This window comes from Hylobates moloch, unplaced genomic scaffold (assembly GCF_009828535.3).
Source record: "Hylobates moloch isolate HMO894 unplaced genomic scaffold, HMol_V3 SCAFFOLD_6, whole genome shotgun sequence".
Lineage (NCBI taxonomy): Eukaryota > Metazoa > Chordata > Mammalia > Primates > Hylobatidae > Hylobates > Hylobates moloch.
In genome coordinates, this window is record NW_026652281.1 from 12,091,152 (window position 1) to 12,108,802 (window position 17,651).

A 17,651-nucleotide genomic window follows, 5' to 3' on the forward strand; every position below is an offset into this window, starting at 1 on the left:
TTAACACAAAAAATAATCAGTAGTCACATATCTTACTCATTAGAGAAAAACAGTCTAGCTAGAACATTAAGAGAATAAGATCTTTAAACTTTCTGGTTAACTTGTTAAATTGTTAAAAAGACATTTTTAAGTCCTTAAGTCCTTTTTTCTTAATTATTCCACAATTGTATGGGTCCATGCATTCACTGTAACAGTAGTTAATATGATCAACAAAATGTGTTGCTTCTTGGATCGGGGATCCAGCCATTGTTTTAAATATTACGCCATCAGTTTTGACTTCAATGACAATTATATAAAATTTACTCCAAGCAGAAGTTCAGACAAGTGGATTGAACATATTTGGAGCCCAGGATGAGGTATGAGAGTTGATTTGAAATGAAACCCTTTCACTTCTTAAAAAAAATTCCCATTTGCTTCTTTACCTTCATAGGCAAGTACGGTAAAAAATTCTCCACTCGGATGGCAACCTGTTAGATTTCAGACCTTGTACAGCACAATAATTGACCCTTGAAAAATGTATTTTTACCTCCTGTGCCTCCCTAATCATGCTAGAAAATATTTCTGGAGCTTCAAGGAATTGTTCAAAATTGAGAAAGAAGTGCAGATGGTTAATGGGTACAAAAAAGACAGAAAGAATAAGACCTACTATTTGATAGCACAACAAGTTGACTATAGTTAATAATAACTTAATTGTACATTTAAAAATATCTAAAAGGGTATAACTGAATTGTTTATCACTCAAAGGATAAATTCTTGAGGGGATGGATACCCCATTCTCCATGATGTGATTATTTCACATTGCATCCCTGTATCAAAACATCTCATGAACCCCATAAATATAGACCCTTTATATACCCACACAAAATAAAAATAAAAACAAAATGAAGAAAGGGAAACAACTGAGTAGAGGAGGCTATCAAGGGGGCCGTGTGGGGGCTGGGGGGGACCAAAAGGACAGGGAGAACTTGACAGAATACAGCCAGATGCAACGTTTTGTATGTCAGTAAATCTGAAGATGCATATCTAAACTCAAAGCAGGTAGCTCTCACTGATTCAGATACTTATCTAAATAGATCAAAGCAAAATCAGAATAATATCCTATGAAGACTTATGGTTTGCTCCAGCCTTGCTCCTGTCTCCTTAACGGCCCATCATATTGAAGCAAGGATACCCTCTCCAGCCATCTACCCATGATGATCCCTGTGAGTAAACTCTGGCAATTAAGAGGGTTAATTTAGAGGTGAAGACAGGAACTCATTCTCCAATTTTAGAGAAATAAGATCCTGTGCCCAAAAGAAAAATGATATGCTCAGTGACCAGTCAAAACCTGTGGTTTCCTTTGTTCCAAAGACATAATACCTTGTTGTTCCCCGTATTCTATTACCAATCAATTTTGGTTTGACTAACTCAGGTAATTGGAATATGCCCGTACACCATGCAGACCAGGTCAAAAACTCTTAGACAGAGCCTGTTGTCTCTTATCCCTGAATATCAAAACAGCCACAGTCTTTTGCTGAGTGTTCAGCTTTCAGAGACTTCAAGGTCAGACCCTACACAGGCTTCCACGAGAACATTAGGATTTAAAAAGAGGTGGTGATGTTAATGAAACAATAGCTGAAAAGGATCAAAGTCATGTTTAAATCAGAGAACCACTATACAAAATTCCATTATAGTTAGATCTAAGTGGATTTCATTATAGCAGTCCCAAAGATAAATAAATAAGTGAAGAGCCTACCTATTCCTGAATTAGCTCCAGTGACCACAACCACTTTGCCAGTGAAATCCCGGCCCTGGAGAATCTCCATGGCAGTGGTGCTGCCGTCGTATCTCTGCCGGGTGGTTGGCTTTGTCGGATTATCATCCACAGTAAATGCCAGTCTTGGGTCCAAGTAGGTAGTTCTTTTATTTATATGGCTGCCCAGAAGAGAAAGCAGTGAACCCACAGAAATGAACACAGGCATTTATAAATATAAGACAATTTTATGCTTTAGGCAAACCCCATTTTTCATAGACCAAAACGCTTACTCCCTAAACCTGAAAAGAACTGGGGCCCAATGAATCTATCTTCTGGCCTCCAAAAGGAACACATTTGTGCCAAAAAAGATACCCATTGAGTCCTTTCCTGCAGAACTGCCTATAACACACGCTGTAACATACGATAACTATTGCCGTGTATCCTTAGATCTCAAAAAAGGCTCCTTGAGAAGGCTTTGGGTTTTTACCTAATTCATGTAAATGTAGCTACAAGATCTATCAGCCATTCTTTCAGTGGATTTCAACTAAATCTCTTAGCCCTGTGCAAGGGCCTAAAGACATAGAGAAGTAGAAAACTCAAAATGATAAAGTCTTAGTTGTAAATAAGAAACTTGCCGACTAAGAAAATTCTAATGATTTTCATTTTAAGACTCTGCACTCATACCTCCTAGGAGCACTCATTTTGATTGGGAATTGATTAAAATCTTGTAGAAATGGTATTAAAATATACTGGAGGCTGGGCACAGTGGCTCATGCCTGTAATCTCGGCAATTTGGGAGGCCAAGGCAAGAGGACCACTTGAGCCCAGGAATTCAAGCCCAGCCTGGGCAACGTAGTTAGACCTCGTCTCTACAAACACTAAACAAAATATCCAGTGTGATAGCACGTGCCTGTAGTCCCAGCTACTCGGGAGGCTGAGGTGGGAGGATGATCACGTGAGCCTAAGAGATCAAAGCTGCAGTGAGCCATGATTCTGCCACTGCACTAGAGACTGGGTGACAGACCAAGACCCTGGCTAACCATTAAAAAAAAAAAAAAGGCACATATGGATGAAAAGTGTACTCCTTGTAATAGAATTTACTTTTTATATCTTAAGTGTATTCTTGGGATATGAGATAAAGACCTCAGAATATCTTAAAAACTATTAAGAAGCCTCCAAATATAAATGAGATTTCATATTTTAAAAGTATGTGTGTGTAAAATTACGTAGTTTAAAATGTATACTCATCTCCCTCTAAGTACTAAGACTCAAGAGTAATAATCCAACCTTTATTCTAATTATTACCATCCTCATTCTATTTATAACATCCTTAATTTGTGACCCCAACATTATACACACACAAAAGAGCAGTGCTATGCTAGACTGGCTCAAACTGACTTACAGTAGCCAAACGTCACTATGTCTTCCCAATTCTTCACTTCACCTTGGCAGCATAAAATCCGCTATGGCCAAATTATTCATACTGTGGAAACAAACAGTAGCTTTTTTTCCCCTGAAGACCTGGTGCTAAACATTTACTGCAACAGGCTCAGAAAAGTGAGAACTAGCCAGGGGAGCCAATTTCCAGGCTCCCCACAAAGCCCTTGCTTACTACGCTACATTAGACCAGGAGCTGGCCAAATCTGGCCCACTGCCTGTTTTTGTAAATAAAGTTTTATTGGAACACAACAATGCCCATCACTTGTATATTGTGTATAGCGGCTTTAGCACTACAAAGGCAGAGTTGAATCACTGCAACAGAAACCATATGGCCTGCAAATCCTAAAACATATTATCTAGCCCTTTACAGACAAAGTAGACAGCCCCTGCTCTAGACAGGTGGCTCTCAAGCTACGGAGCATCAGGATCCCCTGAAGGACTTATTAGAGCGCAGATTACCAGCTCCACTCCAGTGCTGATTCAGTAGGTCTGGGATGGGGGCCTGGGAATGTACATTTTTATTGAATTCCCAGGTGATATTAAAGCTGCTGGTCCAGCAACCATACCTGAGAACTGCTGCTCTTGGTTGATTAATACCCATTTCAGGGAGTAATTTTCCAAGTGTGAATGCAAAGGTAAAGACTGCACAGGAGAAAACTGATTTGACTACATAAAAAATTTAAGAAATTCAGTCACGTGTGGTGGCTCATGCCTGTAATTCCAATGCTTTGGGAAGTCAAGGCAGGAGGATGGCTGAAGACCAGAAGTTCAAGACCAGCCTGGGCAACACACTGAGCCTCAGTCTCTACAAAAAAAAGTCTTTAAAAATTAGCTGGGCACGGTGGCATGAGCCTGTAGTCCCAGCTCCTCAGGAGGCTGAGGCAGGAGGATCACTTGAGTCTAGGAGGTTGAGGCTGCAGCGAGCTATGACTGTGTGACTGCACCTCAGCCCTGGATAACAGCAAGACTCAGTTTAGAAAAAAAGAAAAAAGAAAAAGAAAAAAAACAAGAAAACTTGGGGAAAAAAAAAAACATTTCCAACATATAACCAATGCATTGATATCCTTAATTAGCCGAGGGGAAAAAAACGTTCACAAGTTAGGGAAAAAGCGTTTTAACAAATACTAGGCACTCCCACCTATCCAACTGCTAGACAGCCCTGTCATCCTGGGGCTGCCTATGGTGGCCTGAGAGACTTCTCTGAAGCAAGCTTTGGCCTATTTGCTCTCAATATTGGTTTTGCACCAAAAGTTCACCAGGTTTACTCAAAAAACACGTATGTCATTGAACTTGTTACTGTAACTACATTATTTAGCAAGCTATTATTACACGAACTGATAACATGGCAGGTGAAAAACAGTGTCAGTGGTATCTATGAAAATGTGGTTGAATGCTTTGGAGAGCCTCAAAGACAAGCAGCTAAAAAAAAAAGTTTCGATTCAATCAACTACAGTGAAAATGCTAGAAAAACACCATAAAACTCCAAAACGATGTAGCAACCAGATTCTTTGAAAATACTGGGTTTGCTCAACCTTAAAGTTGTAGGGTCCAGCCCTGCTGGGCTTAGCGGGTATTCTCCCCGCGTGCGGAGATAAGGGATTGTAACAAATAAAGACACAAGAAAAGAGTTAAGGAGAAAACAGCTGGGCCCGGGGGACCACTACCACCAAGACGTGGAGACCGGTAGTGGCCCCGAACGGCTGGGCGCGCTGATATTTACTGCATACAAGACAAGGGGGCAGGGTAAGGAGGGTGAATCTTCTAAGTAATTGATAAGGTGAAGCAAGTCACGTGATGACAGGATCGCGGGCCCTTCCCTTTTAGGTAGCCGAAGCAGGGAGAGAAGGTAGTATACGTCAGCATTTTCTTTTCTGCACTTATAAGAAAGATCAAAGACTTTAAGATTTTCACTATTTCTTCTATCACTATCTACTACGAACTTCAAAGGGGAACCAGGAGTACGGGAGGAGCATGAAAGTGGACAAGGAGCATGACCACTGAAACACGGCACCACAGGGAGGGGTTTAGGCCTCTGGATGACTGCGGGCAGGACTGGATGATATCCAGCCTTCCACAAGAAGCTGGTGGAGCAGAGTGTTCTCTGACTCCTCCAAGGAAAGGACATTCCCTTTCGCGGTCTGCTAAGTAACGGGTGCCTTCCCAGACAGTGGCGTTACCACCTGACCAAGGAGCCCTCAAGCGGCCCTTATGTGGGCATGACAGAAGGCTCACCTCTTGCCTTCTAGGTCACTTCTCACAATGTCCCTTTAGCACCTGACCCTATACCTGCCAGTTATTCCTAGGTTATATTAGTAATGCAACAAAGAGTAATATTAAAAGCTAATGATTAATAATGTTTATAGTAATGACTGATAATTGTCCGTGATCATCTCTGTATCTAACCTGTATTATGACTATTGTTATTCTAACTTTTTTGTTTATTATACTGAAACAGTTTGTGCCTTCAGTCTCTTGCCTCAGCACCTAGGTACTCTTTCACCCACAAAAAGTGAAAGTAGAAATTGTAGATGTTACGTTACAGGCGTGCTTGGGGAAGGAAGACCACACTGCATCCATGCAGCAGACTCACACTCAAAGAGCGGGGCTGGCCCGACCCCTAAATGTTGGTGTACTTCAATCAAATACTAAAACGTTTATGTTATATTCATAACTTAAAAAAAAAATTCCTGCTTAAATCAACTTCTATTAACCGACCAACCAATCCTAATCCTGTCAAAGACTATTCAAGCATCTAATTTAAGTGTTGACAGTTGTGAAACATTAATTCTCCTCTTAACTACAGTGGTCAAGAGTACAGCCCCTGGAGCAGGTGCTGGGCTCAAAGCCTGGGTGTGCTACTTCCTTGCTGTGGGAACCTTAACAAGTCACTTACCCCCTCAAGTCTGTGTCACTGGCAGTAAGCCAGGGATAATAACAACACTACCTCTCAGGGCACTGTGCGGATCGAATGACCTAATGCTACACACACAAGATGACTAGAATCAGGCCTGGTTCATGCTGTATGTTGGACAGGTGGTTACTACTGCTGTGTGATACTGGAATTTATCCTAAAGACAGAACCAGAGAGGCAAAAAAGTCTTATAGATAAGGATGCTCAATACATTATTTATAATTATAGGTTCTCTATAATAGGAATTCAGCATTAACGTCCAATAGGCAATTTGATAAATTATAGTATATCTGTACAAAATAATAACTCTAGAGCCGCTAAATAGCATCTTTTTGAAAAATAGATATAGACACAAGAAAATGCTCATAACATATTACGTGGAAAAAGCAGGTTACTAAAAAGTCCACACAGTGCATTCCCTCTTTTTTTTTTGAGAAGGAGTCTCGTTCTGTCGCCCAGGCTAGAGTGCAGTGGCGCGATCTCAGCTCACTGCAACCTCCGCCTCCTGGGTTCAAGTGATTCTCCTGCCTTACCCTCCTGAGTAGCTGGGACCACAGGCACATGCCACCACACCCAGCTAATTTTTGTATTTTTAACAGAGACGGAGTTTCACCATGTTGGCCAGAATGGTCTCGATCCCTTAACCTCATGATCCACTCGCTTCGGCCTCCCAAGGTGCTGGGATTACAGGCATGAGCCACCGTACCTGGCCTCCCTACTTTTTTTTTTTAAGGATGCATGTGCATGGAAAATAGAAGAATAAATCCAGCGATGTTAAAAGTAGTTACTTCTGCTAAGATTACAGATACGTACTATTATAGTTTGTATTTTTCTACAGTTACTGTGTATTACTTTATGATTAAAAATTCCTATTAAAAAGCAAAACAGCTGAGAGTGGTTTCTTTGTAGACACTTACTCAACAAAAAACACTTGTCCGTTCTCATCAGTTTCTTGTTCCCATCCGTATGGCAAATCTGAAACACAGGAAAGGCAGGTCTACAGGTGCCAGGGAGAGGTAAAGACATCCAGGGGTCAGGAAGGGAAGGAGCCCTCCCGGCCCCGCCCCCAGGCCTGTCCCTCCCACCCAGCAGCTGTCACATCAACTGGCTTTCGTCACATGTTCCAATTGTGGCAGCTGCAGAAGGCCCCTGATCCCAGCTGGGCTCCACATTTTTGCCTCTTGCTTTGAAGGAAACCTATTTTATTCCTGATCACTCTATAAACCATACTGGTTGCACTAATCCATTGGAATTCTCCCTTGAATGACCTCACAGAACATATGTAAATGCAGGGCAGGCACCCAACGTCATTCATACGCTGACTTGTGATGCCTCATATGATATTAGAAGGCACGGCCATTTTTTTTCAGGTGCACACGTTGACTCTTCAACTAGACCCTAAACCTCTTAAGGGCAGGAACCTTCTCATATTTTTTTTTGAGACAGGGTGTCACTATGTTGTCTAGGCTCACCTCGAATTCCCAGGCAAAAGTGATCCTCCCACCTCTGCCTACCAAAGTGCTGGGATCACAATCACAAGCCACCATGCCTGGCCCTTTCTTATACTTCTATTCCGTAGATCATACACTAGCTCAGATCACCTAGAAGTCATGGCAATCTTTACAAAATTTCTAAATACTTATATATTTAATTCCACAGTATACCCAAGAACAATTTTATAAGCACTGCAATGATAGGAAAACATCATAAACTGTGAATCAAAGGCCTCAATTATTCTGATTGTGTTTTTTGTTGTTGTCACTATTTTTCAGACAGTATCTCGCCCTGTCACCGAGGCTGGAGTGCAGTGGTGTGATCTTGGCTCACTGCAACCTCCACCTCCTGGATTTGAGCGCTTCTCGTGCCTCACCCTCCGAAATAGCTGGAATTACAGGCGCACGCAACCATGCCCAGCTCATTTTTGTATTTTTAGAAGAGATGCAGTTTCAACATGTTGGCCAGGCTGGTCTCCAGCTCCTGACCTCAGGTGATCCATCCGCCTCGGCCTCCCAAAGTGCTGGGATTACAGGCATAAGCCACCACGTCCAGCCATTTTGGTACTTTAAGACCAGTAAGAAATCATCCTCACTCAACCCTACAATCTCATCATCTTCTTCTGTCAAATCCCATAAGCTCCTCAGAGTAGGAGTCTCGTTCTCTACCAGAGAGCCCTCCCTAAAACACACAATAACCTGTCACCTCTCTGCCAGTGACATTTCCTCATCTACTTAATGCTTCAATCCAAGATCCTTTGACAACAACATACAAACCTCCTGCCACTCGTTTTCTTTTTCCAGTTTTTGGATGTTCCCACTGAGTCTTCTCCTCGGTGTGACTGTTAAAAAAGAAAAAAAAAAAGAAAAATCCACAGTAATAAGTAAAAATTAACTCTTCTAAAAAGTAATCAGTTGTATTAAATTTTTTCTCTCCCAGATAGCCAGATATAAGGAGGAAGTGGGGGAAAAAGGAGAAAGAGGACTGTGACCCCAGCTACAGGGTCAACTTTAGGAGGTTTGCTGAATCACTCAAAATATCTAGAGGCAGTTGGGCGCGGTGGCTCACACCTGTAATCCCAGCACTTTGGGAGCCCTAGGGGAGCAGATCACGAGGTCAGGAGATGGAGACCATCCTGGCCAACATGGTGAAACCCCGTCTCTAAAAAAAATACAAACATTAGCTGGGCACAGTGGCACGTGCCTGTAGTCCCAGCTACTTGGGAGGCTGAGGCAGGAGAATCACTTGAACCAGGGAGGCAGAGGTTGCAGTGAGCGGGGATCACGCCGCTGCACTCCAGCCTGGCGACAGAGCAAGATTCCATCTCAAAAAAAAATTAAAAATAAATAAATAAATCCAGAGGCATTTTGCTCTGTATTTGTTTTAGTTTTATTCCAGGATGTAGGGACAAAATTCATAATATCTAATTTATATAATCTCTTAAAATGTTTACTTATTTATTTGTATTTCTTTTTAAAGAATCAGGGTCTCACTATGTTGCCCAGGCTGGACTGCAACTCCTGGACTCAAGTGACCCTACTATTTCAGCCTCTTGAGTGGCTGGGACTAGAAGCCCGTGCCATCTTGCCCAGCTAAAATGTATATTCTTTCCACAGATGTAACTTCAAAGTGTTTCGTTAAGCACTGGTCCCTAACTGGTCCCAAGAGGTAGTGAAGAGATGCAGTAAGATCTCCCCATAGGGCACCTAGCCATGCGCTGTGCACCTTTGGTCAAGTGACCCCACTCCTTAATCTCCATCCCCTCATCTGCAAAATGGAAATAGTCCCAGCACTGACCTCAGGGGCTGCTATAAGAATATTGTACATCCAGGGTTTCGCATAGCACCTGGCATACAAAAAGCTCTGAGAAATGTTAAGCTATTATTTTGAACAAATCAGTTACACAAACTAGTCCGATTTTTGCGTCAAACTTAACATTTCATTTCAGACCACCACCCAAAGTTATAATTAAAATAGTAGGCCAATAACTAGAAACACGTGTCACCAGGTAATAAGGTATCCAGGAAAACATACAATTATTTCAACAGGGAAACAGCCAGGTGCTACAAGAGGCATTCGAAAGGTAGGCTGGGTTTCCTAAAAGTTCAACTACTAATGCCAACTCAGAAAGTTATATGATTTAATCAGCAACATCTAGATGATAAGATGTGAACATTCTTTCCCTATCCATTATTTTACAGAAAATAAATACAGAGAGCATGAATTTTCTAAAGACCTTGTAAGCAAGGTCTTTTCATGAACTGCTGGCTTCTGGTCTGTTTGACAAAGTCTTGGCAGCTGGGTCTCTGTCATGGTGCAGGAAGGCCTCACTCAGCATGCTGAAGACCTGAGCGGCCCATGCTAGCTGAGTCCAGCCAGTCTCCTCAGCGCTACTGCCACCTCACAGAGCTGCTGAAAAGGCGAGACACATGACACCTGTGACAGTGCTTGGAGAACGATTAAATCCTTGTACCAGCTACAGTATCAGTAGTAAAGACAAACTCCTACTTCGTACATCAACCACCATCCAATATCACTTGCGAAAAAAGCAGCTCTATGGCAGGTCATGGTGGTGGATCACGCCTGTAATCCCAGCACTTCGGGAGGGCAAGGCAGGCAGATCACTTGAGGTCAGGAGTTCGCGACCAGCCTGACCAACATGGAGAAACCCTGTCTCTACTAAAAATAAAAATCAGCCGGGCGTACTGGTACATGCCTGTAATCCCAGCTATTCGGAAGGCTGAGACATGAGAATTGCTTGAACCCAGGAGGCAGAGGCTGCAGTGAGCAGACATTGCACAGTCCAGCCTGGGTAACAATTGCGAAACTCCATCTCAAAAAAAAAAATGCAGCTCTGACTCTCTGGCTCTCTGGTAAGGATAACCCACTCTCTGCTGGCACAGTGGGAATATTGGTATACCAACTCCTACTTCTCCTTCAAAATGAACGGCAACAGCAATCAGATAAACCAAGCATTGGCAATAACATGAAACCTTCCTGCCCCTTGTGGAGCTGTGTCTCATGCTTCTTCAAGAAAGTTAAGAGACGGAGTTGCATTTTCCTTGCCTGCCATTAAAAGTAGTCTTCATCTCATAGGCACACATCAAATGCGCTTGAAGCCTGGCTCCAAAAAACTCTGCCCTCAAGAATCCACGAAGTGGCCGGGTGCAGTGGCTCACGCCTGTAATCCCAGCACTTTGAGAGGCCGAGGCGGGAGGATCGCTAGCGCCCAGGAGATCGAGACCAGCCTAGGCAACATGGCAAAACCCCATCTCTACTAAAAATACAAAAATTAGACAGACATGGTGGCACATGCCTGTAATCGCAGCTACTTGAGTGGCTGAGGCATGAGAATTTCCTGAACGTGGGTGGTGGAGATTGCAGTGAGCCAAAATCACGCCACTGCAGTCCAGCCTGGGCGAAAAAGCAAGACTCAACAAAAAAAAAAAAAAAAAAAAAAAAAAAAAAAATCCACAAAATGACCCTTAAGAGTGGAAGCTGAGCCTTGATGGCAGGTAGGCTGGCACAGAAAGAGCCTCCCGGCCCTTAGTCGGTGAAGCTGGGCCCTCAGACATGTAGCCTCATGCCTGGCCCACAGCAGGTGCACAAATGTCAACATATAGAATGAATACTTTCCAAAGGAGCTACAAAACTCACTCAGGACAGTATGTATTTATTCAGAAAGACATTTAAAAAACAAAAAAACTCTGTCAACCTATGTTCTTGACTTTCACAGAACATGCCTGAACCAGGGTTTCTTATCCTCACTGCTGGTGGCACTTGGGGCTGGATGATTCTTATTTTTTTTTTTTTTTTTTTTTTTTTGAGAAAAGAGTCTCACTCCGTCACCCAGGCTGAAGTATAGTATTGCAATCTCAGCTCACTGCAACCTCTGCCTCCCTGGTTCAAGCAATTCTCCTGCCTCAGCCTGAGTAGCCAGGATTACAGGCACCTGCCACCATGCCCAGATAATTTTTGTATTTTTAGTAGAGATGGGGTTTCACCACGTTGGCCAGGCAGGTCTCGAACTCCTGACTTCAACTGATCCACCTGCCTCGGCCTCCCAAAGTGCTGGGATTACAGGCATGAGCCACTGCACCCGGCCTGCATCATTGTTTGTTGTGGGGCTATCTTGGACACCACTGGCCTCTGCCCATCAGATGCCAATACCCCAGTCCCACAGCTGTAGCAACAGAAAGCATCTCCAGACGTTGCCAACCGTCCCCTGCAGAACACAACCATCCCTGGGGAAGAACCCAGAACCAGCTGAAGCGGAGAGAGTAATTTGGTCGTGAAGATTCTGGAGCCCGACTGCCCACGTTTTCTGGGTCTCCCATTTGCCAGCCATTCTGCCCTTGAAGAAGTCATTTAATCCCATGCCTCAGTTTCCTCATCAGTTTAGAGGGGGACAATAACAGCACCTACTTCTTGGGGCTATAGAGGACCAAGTGAGTTAACACAGGAAGAACTAAGAACTGTACCTTTCAATAGAAGACTTTTTAAATAAATATAAAAATTAATTAAAATTTTTAATTATAACCTTAAATGAGTTTTTAATGAAGACAAAATTAGAACACATGTCCCCTAAGCGTCTCCTATTCTCCTTTAAATAGAAGCCGTCTTTGATTTTTGATTCTTTCAATAAGCTTGTCGTTTAAAAAGAAAATTAATAGTAATCTAAACTTAAAGGATTCAAAATAAAGTGAACATCATATTACGCGAATACCACACTTCCACGTATGGGGTGTTTTCTGTTATTTTTTTTTTAGACAGGGTCTCATTCTGTGGCCCAGGCTAGAGTGCAGTGATGCAATCATAGCCCACTGCAGCCTCGAGCTCCTGGGCTGAAGCAATCTTCCCACCTTGGCCTCCCACCATGCCCAGCCTATGGTGTGTGGGTGTGCGTGGGTGTGTGTGTGCGTGTGTGTGTGTGTGTCTGTTTTGAGCACAGTGTAAGTTAGAAGGGAGGTCTAGAGTTGACGGTGGGGACAGCCAGACCTGTGGACGCAGGAGCCATTGAGGCCTCTGACTGCCAAAAGGCCTGAGCTTCGTAACGGGACAAGGAAGGGCAAACAAGGACGGCTCTGACACTGAGACCTTGTCCCTCACTCCCCATCTCCCACGAAGGGGCTGCTCTGAGACTGTGAAGGGAGAGGGGTAGAAGAAAGGCCCACCAGCTCTCTCGGGTTCCCAGTCTCCCCCGACCTCATCCCTGGGAGCCCACCCTCATGGGCTTTGGAGTGCTAGGACATGTGTGCCTTTGAGGCATACAAGTGAACCATGGGGCAGGTGGGAAAGCAGGAGAGGCCGACAGCACCCACATAAGACCGGGTTCCACCAGACCCTGAAGTCTCAGTGGAAGCTACAGCCTCTATCCCTGGCCGTGGCCCTGCTACAGTAGGAGAAACAATATGGAAAAGAAATGACTCAAAGAGCAGCCTCCTAGAAAGCACATCTGCAAATTTCCCAAACCCCAAGATAAAAACAAGTGTCACTTCCAGAGTCAGGAAAGACAAGGGGTTGGAGCCAGCGCAAAAATTAAAACTGAAAAGAAAGGAAGGGCCAGGATGCTCACAGATCAGGAGAGATCAAGGGAATGTGCGGTTAGGATGTATCAGAGGCATCCTAAGCTAACATCCAAAGAACTTCAGCCTTTCAACCCTGACACCCAGAGAACTGAGGGCCAGTGGGGACGGACACAAGGTCCAGAGAGTGAGCCCTCAAGCTGGGAGCCAGCCAAGCCCTGGCATCTCAGCTGGTGTAAACAATAAATAGCTAATGCACGCGGGGCTGAATACCTAGGTGATGTGTTGACAGGTGCAGCAAGGTACCATGGCACAGGTTTACTTATGTAACAAACCGGCACATCCTGCACAGGTATCTTGGAATTTTAAACTAAATTAAATTTTAAAAAAAAAAGCGGAGCCAGAGAGGCCAGCTTGAGACTTAAGACACTAGTCGGGAGGGCTGGAGGAAAGGCTTTTGGAAACCATGTATGCACCCAAGGCCCCTCGCCATGGGCCACTCAGGAAGAAAGCAGATGGGAGAAAGTCCAGGCGGCAGGAAGGCAGGCACAGGAGGCATGCAGGGCGAGCAGGAGCAAGGGAGCCCCAGGGCCCTAACGCCAGGCTCCAGGACAAGCCTGCAGGGAAACAGAAGCACCTCTGGGGCTGAGTGGCAAAGGAGGAGACGCCCCACAGAGCCAGAGGCAGGCTTAGGAAGCCGGAACCGGGTCATGTGCATCTTTGTACTTTGGGGCCCTGTGCACTACCCACCCACCCATAGAAGCCCGAGGCTGACCTTCCCGAGATGATTCATTTACTCATCCCACAGGGGCTCATCTTACGGCTTCTGGGTGCCAAGCACTGGGGACACTCAGATGAACAAGCTGCCCTCATGACGTCTGCAACCTGGGCAAGGGAGACAGGGCCAACAAGGGGGAGTACACAGCCAAGGCTGAGCATGAAGAAGCAGAGAAACAAGGTGACCAGGACAAGGTCAAGGGGACACCCACAGTTAGGAAGGTCTCTTGGGCAGTGACATGAAAGCTCAGCTCTGAAGGAGGAGACTTTCTCCAATGTACAGGTGAGAGGAACAGCAAGTGCCGGCTCAGGAGCTTGCCTCGACCCCTGCAAAGGCTACTGCAGGTCTGCTGCTGGAAATGTCCCTTTAATTCTCCAGAGCCAGAAATTCTTCCGGAAGTCACAAGCTGAACGAATGCCAGTCTCTGGCTCTGCCAACACAGCCCAAGCTTCTCAGCAAAGCACAGAACTCCTTGAACTGGGTCCTCCCTTCCCTGCCTTAACGTTCACATTCCTGGACCCTCACAAAGATCACAGGCCCCTGGACAGGCCACGCAGGGGGTCTCTCCTCTCACTGTTCCCTCTACCTAGACTGACCTCCTGCCCCACCCACCTCTACTTGTGCTAAAAACACCGCTCTGGGCTTGGCACAGTGCCTCAGGCCTGTGATTCCAGTGCTTCCGGAGGGAGGGTGGCTTGAGTTCAGGAGTTCAAACCAGCCTGGGCAACATGGTGAGACCCCATTTCTACAAAACATGTAATAATTAGCTGGGAGTGGAGGCACACACCTGTGGTCCCGGGTACTCAACAGGCTGAGGCAGGAGGATCGCTTGAGCCCAGGAAGTCAAGGTTACTGTGAGTGTGCCGCTATATTCCCTCACGATCCCCCCCACTACCTACACACACCTCATGCCAGACACACTGCTTCCTGGTATACACACTGCGTGGGGACGCTCCTACACATGTCACTGCGCCCTAATAAGATTGGGTCCTAAGGATGACAACTGGCTCTTACTTGCCTCGGTATAACCAGTGCCAGCCAAAGGCCTGGCACATAATACCTCTGTGTGTCTTCAATGAACTCATCAGAAGTTGGTTGTTTTTCCTCTACCTTGCCACCAAAGGCAGCAAAGGTTCACATCCTTTCATAGATTAGAATCACCTGGGAGGGAAGATTTTTTTTCAAACCTACCAAGGGAGAGCAGAGGGGCTAAACCAATTAAATCAGAAATTCTGGGCTGGCGCAGTGGCTCCTGTCTGTAATCTCAACACTTTGGGAGGCCGTGGTGGGCGGATCACTTGAGGCCAGGAGTTGGAGACCAGCCTGGCCCACAGGGCGAAATTAGCCAGGCGGTAGGCGGCGCCTGTAATCCCAGCTATTCGAGAGGCTGAGACACGAGAATCGCTTGAACTCGGCATGCAGAGGTTGCAGTGAGCCGAGATCGCACCACTGCACTCCAGTCTGGGCGACGGAGTAAGACTCTGTATTAGTAAAAATATATATAAAAAATAAATAAAAATAAAATAAAAAGGCCGGGAGCAGTGGCTCACGCCTGTAATCCCAGCACTTTGAGAGGCAGAGGCGGGCGGATCATGACGTCAGAAGATCGAGACCATCCTGGCTAACACCGAATACAAAACCTTAGCCGGGTGGTGGGGGTCCGTAGTCCACTATCGGAGGTGAGACAGAGAATGGGTAAACCGGAGGCGTTAAGTGACCGAGTCGCCCACTGCACCCACCTGGGGACAGAAAGCCCTCTCAAAAAAAAAAAAAAAAAAAAAACGGGGCAATGGTCATGCCTGTAATCCAGATTTGAGAGGCTACGGGGGGATCACAGGTCAGAGTCGAGACCATTCTGGTAACAGGTGAAACCCCGTCATATAAAAACACAAAAATTACCGGGGTGGTGGCGGGCCTGTAGTCCAGTATCTTGAGGCAGGAAGGAAAAGGGATGAGTGAGCGGAGATCGCGCCACTGCACTCCAGCCTGGGCGACACAGCAAGACTCCGTCTAAAAAAAAAAAAAAAAAAAAACCCTTTGGAAGTGGGGCCCAGAAAAAGCCACTTACAAAAAAATTTCCCAGGTGCTGAAAATCAGATTTACATCCATGTTTCTCAAAACCAGGTGATATTCCACCTCACCTGGAAAGCTAAAAAAAAACTCCCAAAGTTGAGAGTCGGCTGCAGTAGGCTCTCTATGAAAACCCAAAACGTGTATTTAGGACATTCCCTAGATGATTCTAAGGTGCCGATAGAAGACGCTCTGTCCTATCTGAAGAGCAATCAGGAAAGACAGTTAAGGAACAGAAAGTACCTACTAGACACGGTGCTACGTGCTTTACGCACAGTACCTGAACTGACCCTCATATCAACCCATTTTACAGGTAAGAAAACTGAGATTAAACGTTATTTCAATGGCCCAAGGTCACACAGTTAAACATGAAGGCTCTGCTGGGGTTTCCAAAACTTTCCCAGGAAATGATGGTGAAGCTGTCTAGAACTTCTGCTAAAAAAATACTCCTGGCTAGGTGCAGTGGCTCACGCCTGTAATCTCAACAATTCTGGAGGCTGAGGCAGGTGGATTGCTTGAGCCCAGCAGTTCGAGACCAGCCTGGGCAACATGGTGCGACCCTAGTCTCTACAAATACTTAAAAAATTAGTCGGGCATGGTAGTGCACCACTGTAGTCCCAGCCACTCAGGAGGCTGAGACCAGAGCATTGCCTAAACCCGCAAGGTAGAGGCTGCAGTGGGCTATGATGGCACCACTGCACTCCAGCTTGGGTGACTGAGCAATACCGGTCTGGAGAAAACAAAACAAAACAAAACAAAACAAAACAAAACAAAACAACAAACCAAAACTCCTATCCCTGCAACCCAGGGCCTGCAGGAGGGAGCTGAGCATGTGCACTTTTTAAAACGTCTTTATTTTTTGGCGGGGATGAGGCCGCTTTGCCCTCGCCGCGCCGCGCAGTGCTGCATCCTGAACAGCAGAGGGCGCGCCGGGAAGCCGCCAGGTGACCCTCGCTGGACCCAGGGCCCACCAAGGGGGCAGGCCCCTCCTGGGAACCCTGGACCCTTTTCCCTGAAGCTCCTTAACAGTCACTTCCACTTTGCACCGCACTCGCTGCGCTGGAGTGCGCGCCCTCCCCGCGCAGGTGGCGTCCGAGGACAGTGCAGGGTCCCAGGTGCGTCCGCGGCCCCACTGCGGCCCCCTTACTTGGCGTAGTAAACCCAGCCGTCCTTGGTGGTTCTCTCCTCCCAGCCTGGAGGCAGCTCGTCCTCACTGTCCGTGTCGTCCAGGCCCGCGTAGCGTAGCGCTGCCATGGCTGACTGTGGAGGCACCCGGCCCCGCTATCGCCCGCTGCCGGATCCCCTCGCCCAGGAACTCACTCCCGCTCCAAACGAGACCCGCGCGCGTCGGCACCCGACCGCTCACGCCTGCGCACTGCGCCCTCCAGGGGCCGCTCCGCCGACCACGAAGCTGAAATCCAGTATCCGCAATATCGCGACTGCCGGCGTCAAGGGGGCAGGGCCTGGAGAGGAAGGCGGTGAAAGCGCCTAAGAGATCGCGCTGCCGCCGGGCTAGACAGCAAAGCCGGAGAGCGCTCCGAGGCGCTGGAGATGGAGCGGAGCCTTGTCAGCCTCCCCGCCGCAGGGAAGGGGGCGTGCGCATCCAGTTTCGGGCCAGGACTCCGCCCGTTGCTGGGCGACCCGTAATTACTTCCGCGTTGTTCTGGCCAATCCTGCAGGAGCCCGGCAATTGGATAT

General features: G+C 46.2%; 1 protein-coding gene across 9 annotated transcripts in view; it reads right to left on the reverse strand.

The window, feature by feature from the left end:
• The window catches only part of WWOX (WW domain containing oxidoreductase), an 804,193-nt gene extending 786,785 nt beyond the window's left edge, over window positions 1–17,408 (reverse strand). For all 9 annotated transcript variants that reach the window (XR_004248664.2, XR_009214025.1, XM_032156363.2 and 6 more), the window contains exons 1-4: window positions 17,101–17,408; window positions 8,357–8,421; window positions 7,004–7,061; window positions 1,736–1,914 (exon numbers count right to left, since the gene is read on the reverse strand). Coding sequence is in view for 7 of the 9 variants with exons in the window: in XM_032156363.2 (XP_032012254.1) it covers window positions 1,736–1,914; window positions 7,004–7,061; window positions 8,357–8,421; window positions 17,101–17,207 (409 nt within the window). In the remaining 2 variants the exon portion in view is untranslated. The remainder of the gene's footprint in view (window positions 1–1,735; window positions 1,915–7,003; window positions 7,062–8,356; window positions 8,422–17,100) is intronic.
• Window positions 17,409–17,651: the final 243 nt, after the last annotated feature.